At 34.5% G+C, this 18,399-nt stretch overlaps 1 protein-coding gene across 2 annotated transcripts in view; it reads right to left on the bottom strand.

Annotated features, from left to right (window-relative positions):
- The window catches only part of NUBPL (nucleotide binding protein like), a 237,279-nt gene that overhangs the window by 126,530 nt on the left and 92,350 nt on the right, over window positions 1-18,399 (bottom strand). For both annotated transcript variants that reach the window (XM_042942931.1, XM_042942933.1), the window contains exons 5-6: window positions 17,153-17,192; window positions 16,972-17,062 (exon numbers count right to left, since the gene is read on the bottom strand). In XM_042942931.1, the coding sequence (XP_042798865.1) occupies window positions 16,972-17,062; window positions 17,153-17,192 (131 nt within the window). The remainder of the gene's footprint in view (window positions 1-16,971; window positions 17,063-17,152; window positions 17,193-18,399) is intronic.

Raw genomic sequence — 18,399 nt, 5'->3', positions numbered from 1 at the left:
TGACATCTGCAAAGTATAGCAATAATTATCTAATGCCAGCTCAATACATTGTTAAATGAATGAATGAATGAATGAATGGTGATCAAACAAAACTCCTGCTAGATTAATCAAACTGAACTATTTACTAGATAATATGGCCTCAGAAAAATATTTCAAAGAATTGGGCTTTAGTTATATTTCTATTTCCTTCTTCACTTCAATCTACAGTTCAAAGGGTAAAGGAAGAGAGGCTTAACGTACTAGACTCTTGGGGTGCCTGGGTGACTCAGCTGGTTAAGCATACAACTGTAGCTGAGGTCATAATCTCGTGGTCCATGGGTTCAAGCCCCATGTTGGGCTCTGTGCTGATAGCTCAGATCCTGGAGCCTGCTTCAGATTCTGTGTCTCCATCTTTCTCTGCCCCTCCCCCACTCATGGTCTGTCTATCTCTCTTAAAAATGGATAAATGTTAAAAAAAATTTTTTTTAACATACTTGACTCTTCAGCCTCAGATGAAAGTTCCAAAGAAATGTAAGAGTAATAACTGACTTATATAGAATTTTTACTTCAAGTTTAAAAGGGTTTTAAGAAAAAAAATTTAAGTCTGAGATGCCTAGAAAACTACTGTCCTGTCCAACTGAACTAATTAGTGGTCTTTATTTCTTAATGCTTCATGGAGGCCTAGTACAGTATTTTTATTTTTTTAGGTATTTTAAATATGAGACCTGCTAAGTATCTGATGATACAAAAATCATAGAGAGGAATGAATAAGAAGGTCAGATGCCCCAAACTGACAATGAAGACATTCATTAACTTCATCTATATAGTTCATAGTCTATGAACTTTCCATGCAAGGCAATAAATTTCTTTGGTATATTTAGATATGGTTAATTTAATTATCTTAAGAACATCATTTAATATTTTATCTCTTTGCCTAAGTGTCTGGGAACCTCTGAAACTTAATATATTATATTATATAATTCTGGATAAGAAAGCTACTTTATATTAGTTATGTAATGTCACAGGAAGAAAAATGGATAATTTCTTTAGAAATTGTTTAAACTATGAATGACTAAAAGAAAGTCACTTGAAGTAATTTTCTCATGCTTCCATTTATCTTAAGAGTCAGAAGATCTTGGGGAACCTGGGTGGCTCAGTCGGTTGAGCATCCGACTTCGGCTCAGGTCATGATCTCACAGTTCTTGGGTTCAAGCCCCATATGGGGCTCTGTGCTGACAGCTCAGAGCCTGGAGCCTGCTTCGGATTCTGTGTCTCCTTCTCTCTCTGCCCCTCCCCCACTTGTGCTCTGTCTCTCAAAGATGAATAAAAACTTAAAAAAAAAAAAGTCAGAAGATCTCTGGATCTAGTACCACTGCCAAGTAAGGATTTAAATGGGATTCAGTTAAGTATAGATGCCTTACAGCTACTAATATTTAAACACTGAACTGTTCAACAGCTTACTTTAAAATGAACTATAATGATAACAATTTTTTTATATAGAATACTGTTTGAAGTCAAGTGGGCAACAGATTAGAAAATATGATTTTGTTATAATGACTTTATATTGAAATGGTACTGGTAATAAAATTTCATAAGTACTTTTTCTAGAACACATCGGCCAATACTTAATAAGCCTTTGTTGCTTCAAACATCAAATATAGAAAAAAAAAATTGGTTGTTGATTACCCAGTTAAACACTGGGAAAAATACACCTATTATAGCTTCTTGTATAATCACTTGCCATTGAAAAATGATGTATCAAACTCCTTTGGCTCTTCCCATGAGAGGTGCTTAGAGGGCTCAAAAAAAAATTTTTTTTTTTCATTTTATACAGGATTAAGCAGAGCTTAGCCTACACTCAAAAGCAAAATTCTTTAGGAAACCAAAGGCTGAGAACATTCCTTGTTCAGAAGTGAAATTCCATTGTCAGGGAAATCACTAATGCCAACTATCAAGGGAAAATGTCTCATTCCTACTGCAGGATCAGCTAAAGTGAAACTGCTTCTTTAGTTGCTAGGAAACAACCAACTCATTATATGCCATTATCAGAACCCTAGAGAAGAAAACTGGCATCTGCATCACATTTGGGGTTAGTGGAGATTGAACTAAAAGCACTGAAACTGCCGCCAAAATCCCTGGTCTCTGGGGTTTACACTGTGACCACAGCAGGAGCTGACACCAGACTAGCCTTTGAAGTTCTCTTCCTAATAAGTAAAATTATTTTTCCCAATATCTCACATTATCAAACTCGAAGATTCTAAAGCAAGACTTCCTCATTCGAGTTAAACTAATGCTGTATTTATTGAGCACAACTTAGGAGAAAAATATTACTCAGTAACGTGAACATGTAACAAAAAAATTTTAAACGTTATTCACTGAATGAAATGTACTAGATGTCTATGCCTTTAATTATTTAAAGTCAAAATGGAAAATAAGAGGAAATTGTTTCAAAACTCAGAAGAATAAAAAGGAAGACATATTGATAAGTCCAGTACTCAAAATGACATTCTAATGTTTATCAGCCTAGTTATCCTAATTGATCATAAAGTTTAACTTCTATTTTTATAAACTGATATGCATTTTCACAGTGCAATCCAAAAAGCATTCATGCACATATACCGTATTTAATCATCAATCTCTTCACTTCCTTTTAGCAAATGAGGTTGAAAGGAGGTGGGGTAAAATTATGCAGATAAATTGGCATAAGACAATGGCAAGTTGAAGCCATGAGACTCTCTACATTACTGATTCTGTATGCAGGGGGGAAAAAAAGTTGTCTTTCAGAAGAAGCTCCAGATGTTGGTAAAAGAAGTTGACAAATCATCTTTCTTCATCAAATTACAAAGAATGAATCCAGTAGGGTTGCTCCAACCTAATTCTTTGCTCCACCTCCTATTCTAATGTGTACCTCTTTGAGTTACTCACACCTGCCACTCTCCACTAACTAATGTTCTCTTGACATCACTTCATACTTTGATTCTCAAACAACTAAGCTCCACTCCACCACCATGCCTACCTTCTCCCAACCTGACCCTTACACACCTTCCCCTGTGTTTTATGAAGCATCACTTCCACTTAGGGTTTCCAGATTTAGCAAATAAAAGTAGAGGACCCTCACTCAGTTAAGTTTGAATATCAGATACACAATGAATAACTTTTTAGTGTGAGTATGTCCCAACCAATATTTGGGACATAAACAATACCAAAAAAAGTATTCATTGTGTATCTGATATCCAAATTAATTGGGTATATCCTGCATTTTTATCTAGTAACACCATGAGATAACTTGATCCTTGGACATTTTTCTCACTTTAAAAGAAACCTGCCTTTCCTCAATAATACCTCGTTTCCCAATTCCATCTGAACAATAACAACAACAAAAAAAGCTTAACTTTTCTAATGTCCCTTTTCTGAACAAAATCAATTTATCTGTCACTTTTTACACCTGTTCTTTTCACAGTTACTGAATAACTTCTTCCCATCACAGGTGATTTTTTATTATTTAATTTCCTCCAATTTCACCCGGCCTCCTGATTCCTTCTTACTACTTGTCTGCCTGGAAATCACGCCTTGACTTCAATGTTTCCCTCATTAATGCCCTAGATAATTTTCCCCTTTGGACTTTCTGCCATGTCAATCCAGAATCCAACAAGTTTGCCCATGTCAGCTTTCAGTCTTCAGAGAGTTGGTGAAGTTACAAAAACTTAGCAAAACTAAAAAAATCATGGTATTTAGCATTCAGTGGGCCTTTACTGCTACCTAGGAATCCTATCACTCTTCTTTTCATCTCTCTCTCTCTCTCTCTCTCTTTTAAATTCTGAAACCAGTTAAAAAGCACTACACCTCTGGACTATTGCATGCCTAATCCCAATTTTAGAACCACCAGCATTAGTAAGTCACCTGGGATCATCTATTAAAAATGCAAACTCCTTGGCCCTTCCCTGGACTTACTGAAGGAAAATCTTCAAGTGGGGGAGTGGAACAGGGAAGCTATAAATCTGAATTTTCAACTAGCTCCCTAGATGATTTTTATGAATACTGAAACTTGTGGATCAAATCTGCTCTGTTAAGTAAACTATCTTTGTCCTTCCACTGATAAGATCAAGGAAATACAACTTTTGTCTTTTAGTGCCAGGTTTGACAGGGTTCCCTCATCTACTCTTTTTTCCATTTTACTCACCAAACTTGGAACTAGCCTTACTTTCCAAAAATAACTCATTTATATAAACTATTAATCCCATTCCCTTTGCCTCTTTCATAATATTCCTCTTCCAGTGATCTTATCATGTTCTAAAATCTTCAGTCTCTCTTCACTGTATCCTCTGCCTTGGAAAAGGTATATCTGCCCCTTTCTAAAACAATGAAAAGGGCTTTCATTTGATACCTTTTATTCCTCCTTAAGCTTTCATCCTATTTTCCTTTCCCCACGCCCCCATAATCCCCTGCATGGCCAATTCTATCTAACAAGCAGAATATACCTCTGCCATTGTATTGTTTATATATCCATACTTATGGTTAGTCCTATGACTTGCTTCATTTACTGTTCTACTAAAGGATTATAAATAACCATCTAACACCTATTATCTCCCTGAATGACAGTGAAATCACAACATTGGAGAATTTGCAGAATTCTAAGCAATGACTAAGGATAAATTTACAGCCAGAGCACCTGGGTGGCTCAGTCAGTTGAGTATCCAACTTCAGCTCAGGTCACGATCTCTCAGTTCATGAGTTCAAGCCCCACATCAGGCTTGTTGCTGTCTACACAGAGCCCACTTCAGATCCTCTGTCCCTCTCTCTCTGCACCTCCCCTGCTTCTCAAAAATAAATAACATATTTTAAATTTATACACACACACACACACACACACGTATGTTTACATTATATACATGTATGTTTATATATACGTATATATATATATCTCCATTATAAATTTCACAATACAGTGTTATCAGTTTATTTAATAGTTATCTTTTAAAGAAACTAAGAAAATAGTCTATCATAATTACCCATATTTGCTATATCTGTGCTTTTCATTTCTTTAGATCTGAGTTTCATCTGTCACTTTTCTTTATCCTGAAGAACTTTGTTTATTCTTTTTTGTTGTGTGGTCTACTGGTGAAAAATATTCTCAACCTTCATTTATTGCAAATGTGTTTTATTTTCTCTTCCTCCTTTCACTGCATAGAGAATTCTGTATTGGCATTTTTTTCTTCAGCTCTTTAAGGTGCTGTTCCATTGTCTTCTGCCTTTCATTATTTCCAGTGAGAAATCTGACATCACTTAAAAAAATTTTCCCTGTGATTATTGTCTTTTTTTCTTTCAGCTTGCATAATTTTCTTTATATCTTTGCAGTCTTTTTCTCTGTATACCACTTAAATATTGATGTTCTCCAGAAATATGCCCATAGCTCAGTAGCTAAGGGCATGGACTCCGGATCCACATCTGCCTGGATCCAATCTCAGTGACACATCTAATTAGCTATATGTCCTTGGGCAAAAACCTCTGTGAGCCATAGTTTCCTTATCTATAAAATGGGGCTTATGGTAGTTACATTGTTGTGAAGATTAAATGTGTTTAGTATGTATAAAATGCTTAGAAATCATATCAAGTAACTATAAGTGTGCCCTTTTTCTGTCGTATTTTATCATTCCAAATACAAATTAGTTTTTTTCCCCTATAATTTAACATTTCTCTAATCAGGATGCATCTTATAAGTGATGGCTTCTTAGAATTGCTTTATGCCTGGCTTTGTCAGATTCTTTCCCAGAGGTTTCGTATTGTTTCTCTAATAACTTGAGGCATTTTCAACCTGAAGAACTTTAAATTGACTTCTCTTTTAGAGGTTTTTGGGACCACTGGTGGTATGAATTCAGGTTGGAAAGCTACATGGGTAACAACTTGTGATTCATCTTCTTACAGAGGTATTTTTCTGCTTTATGTCAGTGCCCAAATTGATAGATGCACATTTCCTTGCAATTTATTTCTAAATTGCATTTCATTTCTAAATTTATTTCATTTGTCTTTCTCCTAAGAGAGAGTAGTCCTTTGGGGTCCCAGCTGTATATAGGATTCTTATATTAGATTCGTCCTCATCTTAGTTGTTTTTCTCCTCTTTTAGTGCTACATAAAATGATATATGGTATAGTTGGTGTGGTATTAGATTTGCTGATATTAGGTATCATCACTATTATTACCATTACTATAATCCTTTCTGAGACATCTCTTCTACTTTCATGGCTTTAGTTATGTTAATTATAGCTAGAGAAAAGTAATAGGTTGAAGACTTCTCTTTGATTGACATTCCTAGTTTGGGGTGGGTGATTTTGTGGGAGGAAAAGGAATTAGTAAAGAGGAAAAATTATCATGATACAAACCCTTAAAACAAAGTAGGTTTAGAGGGAACATACCTCAACAGTATAAACGCCATATATGAAAAACCCATAGCTAAAATCATACTCAATAGGGAAAACTGAGGGGCGCCTGGGTGGCTCAGTCGGTTGAGCGTCCAACTTCAGCTCAGGTCACGATCTCGCGGTCCGTGAGTTTGAGCTCCGCGTCGGGCTCTGGGCTGATGGCTCAGAGCCTGGAGCCTGCTTCCGATTCTGTGTCTCCCTCTCTCTCTGCCCCTCCCCCGTTCATGCTCTGTCTCTCTCTGTCTCAAAAATAAATAAATGTTAAAAAAAAAATTTAAAAAAAAATAGGGAAAACTGAGAGCTTTTCTCCTAATGACCTTAGGAACAAGATAAAAATGTCCATTCTCACAACTTTCATTCAGCACAGTACTGAAAGTCCTAGCCATAACAATCAGACACACAAAAAAATTCAAAGACATCCAGAATGGTAAGGAAGAAATAAAACTTTCACTACTGGCAGATGACCTGATACTCTATACAGAAAACCCCAAATACTCCACCAAAAAACTAGTAGAATTGATAAATGAATTCATTGAAGTTGCAGAATACAAAATCGATGTATAGAAATCTGTTGCATTTCCATACACTAATAATGAAGCAGGAGAAACAGAAATTAAGAAAGCAATCCCATTTACAACTGCACCAAAAATAATAAAATACCTAGGAATAAACTTAACCAAGGAGATAAGAGAGAGTATCCGACTCTGAAAACTACAAACATTGAAAACTCTGAAACTCTGAAACTCTGAACTCTGAAAACTACAAAACACTGATGAAAGAAATTGAAGACTACACAAATAAATGAAAAGATATTCCATGCTCACGGACTGGAAGAACAAGTATTGTTACAATGTTCATACTACTCAAAGCAATCTACAGATTTAATGTAATCTCTATCAAAATACCAACAGCATTTTTCACACAACTAGAACAAATAATCCTAAAATTTGTATGGAATCACAAAAGACCCGAATAGCCAAAGCAATCTTGAAAAACAAAGCTGGAGGTATCACAATTCCAAATTTCAAGTTATACTACAAAGCTGTAGTAATCAAAACAGTATGCCTCTGCCACAAAAACAGTCACATAGATCAACAGAACAGGATAGAAAGCCTAGAAATAAACCCACAATTTTATGGTCAATCTTCAACGAAGGAGGTAAGAATATGCAATGGGAAAAAGACAGTCTCTTCAAAGGGTGTTGGGAAAACTGGACAGCTACATGCAGAAGAATGAAACTGGACCACTTCCTTACACCATACACAAAAATAAATTCAAAATAGATTAAGGAACTAAACATGAGACCTGAAACCATAAAAATCTTAGAAGAAAGCACAGGCAGTAATTTCTCTGACATCGGCCATACCATTTTTTTTCTAGATAGGTCCCCTGAGGCAAGGGAAACAAAAGCAAAAACAAACTATTGAGATTACATCAATGTAGAAAGCCTCTACATGGCAATGGAAACAATCAAAAAAACCAAACAACATACTGAATGGGAGAAGATATTTGCAAATGACATATCTGATGAAGGGCCAGCATCCAAAATATATAAAGAAATTATACAACTCAACACCAATCATCATCACCATCATCATCATCATCATCATCATCATCACCATCATCCAGTGAAAAAACAGGCACAAACACAGACATTTCTCCAAAGGAGACATGCATTTGGCCAACAGACACATGAAAAGATGATTAACATCACTCATCATCAAGGAAATGCAAATCAGAACCACAATGAGATATCACCTCACAAATGTCGGAATGTCCACAATAAAAAACACAAAAACAACAAGTGCTGGCAAGGGTATGAGAATAAAAAAGCCTCATGCACTATTGATGTGAATGCAAACTGGTATAGCTACTGTGGAAAACATTATGGAGGCTCCTCAAAAAATTAAAAATAGAATTACCATTTGATTAGGTAATTGTGCTACTGGATATTTACCCAAAGAATATGAAAACACTGGTGGTTCAGTGGTGGTTCAGTTCGGCTCAGGTCATGATCTCCTAGTTTGTGACTTCAAGCCCCACATTGGTCTCAGAGCCTGCGTCAGATCCTCTGTCCTCCTCTCTCTGCCCTTCCCCCACATATGCTCTCTCTCTCTCTCTCTCAAAAATAAAAATTTAAAAATTTAAAAAAAAGAATATGAAAACACTAATTTCAAAAGGATACATGTACTCCTATTTTTATTGCAGCATTCTTTACAATAGCCAAATTGTGGAAGCAGTCAAATGTCCATCAATAGATGAATGGATAAAGAAATGTGGTGTGTGTGTATATATATATATATATATATATATATATACACACACACAAATAGAATGGAATATTAATCATAAAAAAGAATGAAATTTTGTCATTTGCAATAACATGGATGGAACTAGAGAGTAAAATGCTAAGCAAAATAAGTCAGAGACAGACAAATACTAGGATTTCACTCATATGTGGAATTTAAGAAACAAAACAAATGAACAAAGGGGAAACAGAGAAAAACCAAGAAACAGACTCTTAACTATAGAGAGAGAAAGGTGAGGGTTACCAGAGGGGAGGTGGGTGGGAGGATGGGTGAAATGGGTGAAGGAGATTAAGAGTACACTATCCTGATGAGCAATGAGTAGAGAGTTATTGAATCATTATATTTTATATCTGAAGTTAATATAATGTTGTATGTTAACCACACTGGAATCAAAATAAAAATTAAAATTAACAAAATACCTTCAAAAAATTTTACATGAAGTAGTACAATATAAACCTTAAGAAGAATGTGAAAAGTTAAGAAAGCTTATTATAATCCCTAAAGTAGCCACAAAATAATAATATATGAAGACATATGGATAAAAAGTCAAGAGAAGAATTCAAATAGAATTTTTTGAGTATTTCATTTATCCAAAAGATAATAGAAAAAAAAAAGGAAGAAAAAATAGATGAAAACTGAGAAAAAAGTTAAAACTGTATACTTAAAACCAACCATATCATTAATTACAGTAAGTAATCTTCTCTCAGTAGGTGACAAAGTTACTAGATAAGAAGTCAATAAAGATATTAAAGAGTTGACAATACTATCAACTTACCTCAATGCTATTTACAGAATATTATCACAACAGCTGAAAAATACAATTTCTTTCTAAAAGCATATGGAACAATCAGAAAGATGGACCATATGTTAGTCCATAAAGTCTCAAAAATTTTAAAAGATTGAAATTTTACAGAGTAAATTCTCTAACCCAAACAAAATTACACTAGAAATAAATACCATTAAGTTATTTAAAAGATCCCCAAATGTTAGGAAAATTAAACACATACAAAAATTTTAAAAGGAAATTAAAAATTATTTACTTTAAACTGAATGACAATGAAATCACAACACTGGAGAATTTGCAGAATTCTAAGCAATGACTAAAGATAAATTTACAGCCAGAGCACCTGGGTGGCTCAGTCAGTTGATCCGACTTCAGCTTAGGTCATGATCTCTCAGTTCATGAGTTCAAGCCCCACATCAGGCTTGTTGCCCTCTACACAGAGCCCACTTCAGATCCTCTGTCCCTCTCTCTCTGCCCCTCCCCTGCTTCTCAAAAATAAATAACATATTAAAAAAATATTTTTTAAGATAAATTTATAGTCATAACTACTTATACTAAAAAATGAGAGGGGCTCCTGGGTGGCTCAGTCAGTTAAGTATCTGACTTTGGTTCAAGTCATGATCTCACGGCTCATGAGTTCGAAGCCCACGTCAGGCTCTGTGCTGACAGCTCAGAGCCTGGAGGCTGCTTCAGATTCTGTGTCCTTCTCTCTGACCCTCTCCCACTCATGCTCTGTCTCTCTCTCTCTCAAGAATAAATAAATATTAAAAATTTTTAAAAATTAAATAAAATAGAAAGCGAGAAATGTTTAAAATCAATTATCTAACTTTCTAACTTAAGAAGGTTGAAAAAAAAAACAAATTAAGCCTGTAATTTAAAAAAGGAAGAGTATAATAACAGCGGAAAACAACAAAATAGGAAATAAACATAAAATAGAGAACATTTAAAAGGCCAAAATTTGATTCTTGGAAAAAATTAACAAAATTGATAAACCCAAGCAAAAAAAATCAAGAATAAAAGAGAGAAAAAACAAATTACCAATATTAGGAATAAAGAGCAAACACCACATCTCATATTCAATTTTAAAAGGTAGTAAGCAATATTATGAACAACCATATATATATATATATATATATATATATATATATATATATAACTCAGGTGAAATAATAAACTCTTATGAAACACAACAAAACTGAAAGAAGATGAACTTAAAAGGTGTGAACAGAATTAATCCTCAGAAACTTTCTCCCAACCAAGTAGGAAAAACAAAACAAAACAAAACATCCCAGCCCCATATTTCCTTGATAAATCCCATAAAATACAAACATTACACCAAAACTAATAATTTTACACCAACACGTTCACAAAATAGAAGAAGAGGAAAGTACTTCCAAACTCCTATTACAAAGCCAAGACAGCTCCCATACAATACCAGAAAAAGACATTACAGGAAAAACAAATTAGGAAATAATATTCGTCGCAAATACTGATCTAAAACTCCTTAATAAAATGTTAACAAATTTAATCCTGCAATATATTAGAAGTATTTATAATATTACTTTTTTTTTTTTAAGTAGGCTTCACACCCAGCACGAGCCAAATGCAGGGCTTGAACTCATGACCCTGAGATCAAGACCTGAGCTGAGATCAAAAGTCGGATGCTCAACCGACTGAGCCACCCAGGCACCCCCAATATTACTTATTATAATTAAAATATATCCCAAGAATTTATCCCAGGAATGCAAGGCTGGTCTAATACAGAAAATCAATGTAAATCACTACATTAATAAAATAAAAAACACATGATCATTTCCATAAATGGGGAGGAAAAAACATTTGAAAAAATTCAATGCCCTTTCACAATAAAACCTCTTAGCAAACAAAGAAATGGGAAGGACACAGGGCATCAGTGAAAATCTACCACTATCATTCTTAAAGATGAAATACTTATTGTTACCCTATCCTGCAAATCCAGATGAAGACAAGGATGTCTGCTCTCATCTTTTCTGTTTAATATTATACTTGTGGTCCTAGGCAGTGCAATAAGAAAATGAGAAAATAAGATGAAAGAACTAGATTGGAAAGGAAGCATTGAAGCTGTTTTACTTACAGACAACATAATCATGTGCATATAAAATACCAAGAAATCTACATAATGCCTACTTAAAAATAGAAATACAGTAAAATCACAGAACACAAGGTTGGTTAATATACAAAGCTAAATAGTGTATATTTTATGCCCTAATAGCAAACAATTTGAAATTAAATACAAAAGACAATTCCAATTCCAACGTCATCTAAGAACATAAAATATTTGGAATAAATCTTGTACTAAGAAGTACAAGACCCATACACTAAAAACTATATATCACTCCAAGAAATTAAAGAAAATCTAAATAAATGTAGGAATATACCATGCTCATGGATTAGAAGACTCAATATTGTCAGGATCTTGATTCACACAAAAAAATGATCTGTACATTCAACACCATCCTAATAAAATACTAACATGCTTTTCTGTACAAATTGACAAGGTGATTCTAAAATTTATAAACAAATGGAAAAGAACATACAGTAAGCAAAGCAATCTTGGAAAAAAACAAAGCTGGAAGACTCATACTTTGTGACTTTAAGCTTTCTACACAGCCACAATTATCAAGATAGTATGCTTTTACTGTAAGGATTAAACTAGACAGATGGAACATGAAACAGAGTGCCTAAAGATAAACCCATACACATACACTCAATTGATTTTCATTTACTGTTGTATCAAGTCACTTCAATAGGGAAAGGGAAATCTTTTAAACAAATGGTGCTAGAACAACTAGATAATCGATTATGTGTTTTCTAACTTTACCAAGCAATTAATTTGATTCTGACCCTATCTACACCAGGTACTGTACCTGGTGTAGACAGTGTCACAGCATCAGATCTCACAGGTTAAGGACTCAATCCTACCAGACTACTCCCACTTCAGACACCAATCACAGGTCTAGGTTGTTACCTGTGCTTCTGGACTGATGGGCTATAAATCAGAGGTTTTCATAACCCCTTCCCTTCAGGTGTGATTAATTTATAAGAGTGGCTCACAGAACTCAGAGAAACATTTACTTATGTTTACTAGTTTATTATAAAGGGTTTCAGAAAGAATATAAACAGCCCGATGAAGAGATACAAAGAGCAAGGTCCAAAAAGGCCCTCAGCATACGAGCTTCTGTCCCCACAGAACTAGGTATGCAGAACCCACGAGGATGTAAATACATTCACCAACGCAGAAGCTCATTGAAAGTTTTCATAGCTTACTTAATCTAAACCACACCATACTTCCCCTTCCCTTTCCCCTTCCCAGAGGTCAGTGGATGGGGCTGATAAAGTCCCAACCCTCTAAACACTTGGGTCTTTCTGGAGACCAGCCTCATCATGAGTCTATCCAGGGTCCCCACTGTAAGTCATCTTACTAGCATGAACTCAGGTGTGCTCAAAAAGGGATTCCTCATAAATGACAAAAGATACTCCTATTGATAACTCAGGAAATTCCAAGGGTTTTAGAAGATTTGTGCCAGGACCCAAGAGCAAAAACAAATATATTTACTATTATACCACAACTATGAAAAAATATAAACCTTTATCTCACTTCCCACACAAAATTTAAGATGTGCAAACCAGAACTATAAAGCTCTGAGACAATAATATATGAGAATATGTTTGTAACCTTGGATTGACAGGCAAAGATTTCTTAGAGAGGACACAAAAAGCATTCAGCATTAAAAAAAATTTTTTTGATAAAATGGATTTCATGAAAATTTAAAACATCAGTTAATCAAAAGGCAAGCCACATACTGGGAGAAATATTCCCAATACATATATCTGACAATGGACTCACAGCCAGAATATATTAAAACTCTTACAACTCAATTATAAGAAGAAAAATGAGCCAATAAAAAAATGAGTAGAAGACTTCACAGACACTTCATAAAGGAAGACACAGTGATATCTAATACACACATGAAAAGGGGCTAAACATCACTGAACATCAGGGAAGCACAAACTAAAATGATAAGAAGATACCATTTTACATCCACTAGTGAAGAGACTGACAACACCAAATGCTGACAAGATGCGAAGCAACTGAAACTCTTATGAACTCTGGTACAAGTATTTATAGCAGCATTATTCATAATAGCCAAAAACTGGAGTCTACCCAAAAGTCCATCAATAGAAGAACAAACAGTATTTGATTATATTCATGCAATGAATACTACTGAGCAATAAAAAGGGACTCATTTACTGATACAGGCAACAAAAGGATGATGTTCAAATGCATTAGGCTAAGAGAAAGAAACCAAATACAACTACATTCTGTAGGTTTCCATTTATATGAAGTGTGAGAACAAGCAGAACTCATTTATGATACTGGAAATCACAACTGTGATGGCCTATGAATGGGAGGGAGATTGAATAAAAGAATGTCCAATGAAACACTATGGGGGATGGAAATGTTCTCTGTCTTGATTGGGGTATGGTTACACAGATATACACACATGTATCAAAAATAACTAAACCATACTTATAAGATCTCTGCATCCCATAGTATGCATAAGTTTAACTCAATAAAATCTCACAAGGGAGAGGGAAAAAACTTTAAACCAGGCTTTCAGTTCAAGATGGTAGACTGACCATAAGTATTTATCTTCTTCCTCAAAAGAGTAACTATGAAGAGACATGAAAGGAACTTCTATATTCTATTTATCATGTCCTGAATAATTATATAGGTATTTTCACTTGGGGATAATCCATCTAACTGTGCACTTATGACTTGTACACTCTTCTGTATATATGTTATATGCAATTTTTTTTCTATTAGCCAATGAATCAGGTAGCCTCCACAGTTCACTGCTGTACAGAGCAGCTATCGAGCCACTAAATTTTCACAAAAGATGTTAAACTTACCAAGTGTTGGTGTGCTTTCCTAAAGCAAAACAAAAAACAAAAATAAAACACTCCCTAATTAGCAACTCAGATGATAAACACTGGTCACAGTATAGTCCAAAAATATCAACTTTTCACCCCCAATTAAAATGTGCAAATGATAAAAGTAACTTTTAAAAAGACTGTAAGGTGAATATACAGTGTAATGTCCTAATATCTTACAGAGTATCCCAATAAAATAAGCTATAGATCCATTTTCTCACCTCATCTTTCATCCTGATATTTTGCAGCACGTTTTGCTAAAAACGGACCTTCAGCATTTATGTGAGTAAACAGTAAATTTTTTTCTTAATTTTTTTAACACTTATTTTTGAGAGACAAAGACAGAGCACAAGCAGGGGAGGGGCAGAGAGAGAGGGAGACACAGAACCTGAAGCAGGCTCCAGGCTCTGGGCTGTCAGCACAGAGACAGATGCAGGGCTTGAACCCATGAACCGTGAGATCATGACCTGAGCCAAAGTCAGACGCTTAACTGACTGAGCCACCCAGGCTCCCCTAAACTGTGACTTTTATATGACTTATGTGTCAGGGAGCCAAATCTCCAAATCTCCAATAGGGCCTCTACCAGACTACCAAATTCCATAAATATTTCTTAAGCTTAGTATTTGATAACTGTTGAGAAGAACATGAATAATGTCAGATGACTGACATGATGGGAGTGTGGCTTGAATTCAGAAATCAAAAATGTATAATGCCAGCAATTAACATAATTATTCTATAACTCCAACAGTATTCAGCAGTAGATAAAAGAGGCTGGGTTATGGAAGGACATTGACTGATAATGTGGAATCAGGATCCTGCCCCTCCTCTCTTCCCTAACACCTCAGAATAAAAAAATAATAAATCTGGTTTCTTCTTTGATCTTTTACCTCTGGTTTCATAAGGTTTTCTTCATTTATAAAAGCAGGCACAAATTTTTTGCAGCCTAATTAATGTGTACTGTCAGGTTTACTTTCACTCCTCCATGGGAAACTCCCTTTGCCCCTCTCCTGAGGGTACGTGCATACTGGGTCTCTCTCATCTACCCTCAGGGGCTCTTTTGCCAGAGATGTTTTCATCACCTGTTGCAGTCTGAGGTTTAAATGGGTCTTAGTACTTAAAAAGGACACTTGGAGGCAGGATCCTGCTTCCCTTAGAGGACAGCACCAACACTTGGCTATATCTCTGTGTCTCTTATCACTGACTTGGATCTCCAAGACTCTGATCACTTTGAAAAATACAAGTATTTCCATTTTCTTGTGACCATCCATAAGGCTTAGGAAAAAATTTGATTCATTTCCTGTTGAGAATTATAACAGTAACATAGGAAGGGAAAATTAATATTTAGAATATTCTGATGACAAAATCAGAATTTTCCTCTTGGTGTTTCCAAATTCCCACTGACTCTAACTTTAATTATAACCTGAATAAAGACTGTTGTAGAATTTCCTTAAAAAAAAAAAGAGGCTGAGTTAATCCACACAAATAAAGGTTAAAGATCAAGGTCACAAAGGAATTGGTAAAGAAGGGGTGTTGTTGGGAATACAACTGAAATAGCCAACTATGGGATCTGAGTATAAAAGGGGAAGAAATGCAGCCACGAGACTTGAACGCACTAGGAAAGTAGCAGGACTCTGGGACCAGAGATCAAAAAGCACATTTATCAGAACTTAAGCAGCAGAAGGAAGACAAGATGTAACATTAAAAAAAAGAAGAGTTTCAGAGTTCAAGACATATTTCATTTACCAACTATTTCAACTAGAAATGAATATAGGAATATCTATGATTAGAATTGTCAACTTATCACGTAATTCCTGACCCAAAGTAAAATCTGAATAAATAAGGGATAATTGCTGTAAATGGATGGAGAAAATCCAAATTACTTATAATATTTATCTAGAACATAATTAACTACAAATTCACAGCTACTAGAAAAAAATTAAAATTATTTCTATAAATAACATATATCCCATCTGATATTTTTAGATTATCCAATCAACTGTTCTCTTTCTTAAGGATAAATTAAAGTTGATTGGGCAGATATTATATACATAAATAAAGAGCCAGATGTACTCAGTGTAAAAAAAAATTTTATTTTGTTCTAAAGCAATTTTAAAACGTGAGCATGATTTATATAACTTTTTTCTACATGCAAGAATGTCTACACTGCCCTTATAACTCAATATTGGCCACAATGAGATTAAACATAAATCTAAAGAAGGTAGATTACTTATAGATTTCATCATCTGACTGCAGACTCTGAACAAAGCAAAAGAACAATATAAAATAAGGCATTAAGATTTTCGGTAATCGTAAGCAATTGGTAAGATTAAATCACAGACCAGTGAAACTGGTCTTGGTGCCACATAATTCATTATACATCCAGTCGATTAGTTGGATTCCTTTGCAAAACATCTCAAGCCTGACTGCAAATATTAACCACTCTCCAATCAGCAAATGCATTAACAATAATGTGCCAATAATAAAATGACACTTAATTCAATTTTCTTACCTGCCTCAATAGTTTCTCAATAGCTGACATTACCATAAGGCCTCTCCAAACAACTGGTGCAGTCTCTTCAACCAGGAAGCCCATAGACATACTGCAAGAGTAAACCAAAAATATAGCTAATTTACATATATTAATCAATATTATTCTGAAAAGTAACATAAAGTAAAAAAGATAGACTTACCAAGCAATACCATAATTCAAAAGAGGCCTCATTAGGTTGTCTGAAGTTAAAAAATAAAAAATAAAAAACTCTCTTTTAGAATATACAAACATACTGACTTATTTTCTTATCAAAAAGTGTCAAATTAAAAATACAAATGGGCTATTCAAACTGCTGCTCTTTAACTTCCAACTTATTCACCTCAATAAACAACAGTTTAAACATTATACCAAGCACACAACCAATACTTACAATAGATACAACATCTAAAAATAGTTGGGATAAAGTTTTAAGAAACATATATAATTTTCAAGTGTTTCTAAAAAATAGCCTCTGTAAGTAATTGTATCCATCAATTTTATTCATATATATAAATATATAAATTACATACGTGTTTAGTATGTGTATACATGACAAGTACACATACAAGTACACATGCATGCATCTAATAAGTTCTCTATTTTGTATCGCAACATTAATAAAAATCATATATTAAAAACCACAGCAAACATCACAGTCAATGGTAAAAGACTGAAAGTTTTCCCCTAAGATCAGGAACAAGACAGGGATACTCTCACTTCTGTCATTTTTATTCAACATAATACTGAGAGAGCCAGAGCAATGAGGCAAGAAAGAGAAACAAACAGCACCCAAATTAGAAAGGAAAAAGTTTTCTCTGTTCGCAGATGATATGATTTTATTTATAGAAAATCCTTAAGATTCCACAAAAAGACTATTAAAGCTATTAATGAATTCAACTAAGTAGCAGGATACAAGTCAACACACAAATATCCACTGCATTTCTATAAACTAACAACAATCTGAAAAGAAAATTATGAAAACACTTCCATTTGTAACAACATCAAAAACAATCAAAAGAATTAACCTAACCAAGGAGATGAAAGATTTGTACAATGAAAACCTCAAACCATTGCTGAAAAAAATCAAAGACAACATAAATAAAAGGAAACACCTATCATGTTCATTGACTGGAAGACTTAATATTGCGAATACTGCCTAAAGCAATCTACAAATTCAACGGAACCCTATGTCAAATCCCAATGACATTTTTTGCAGAAACAGACAAAAAAACCCATCCTAAAATTCATATGGAATCTCAAGGGATCCCAAATAGACAAATCAATCTAGAAAAGAAGAACAAAGCTGAAGGATTCATAGCTCCTGGTTTCAAAACTTAACTGCAAAGCTGAAGTAAGCAAATCAGTGAGGTACCGGCATAAAGACAGATATAAAGACCAGTGGAATAG

This window comes from Panthera leo, chromosome B3, assembly GCF_018350215.1.
Source record: "Panthera leo isolate Ple1 chromosome B3, P.leo_Ple1_pat1.1, whole genome shotgun sequence".
NCBI classification, from domain to species: domain Eukaryota; kingdom Metazoa; phylum Chordata; class Mammalia; order Carnivora; family Felidae; genus Panthera; species Panthera leo.
The sequence above is the reverse complement of the archived record's forward strand: the minus strand, read 5'-3'. Positions and strand labels throughout refer to the sequence as shown.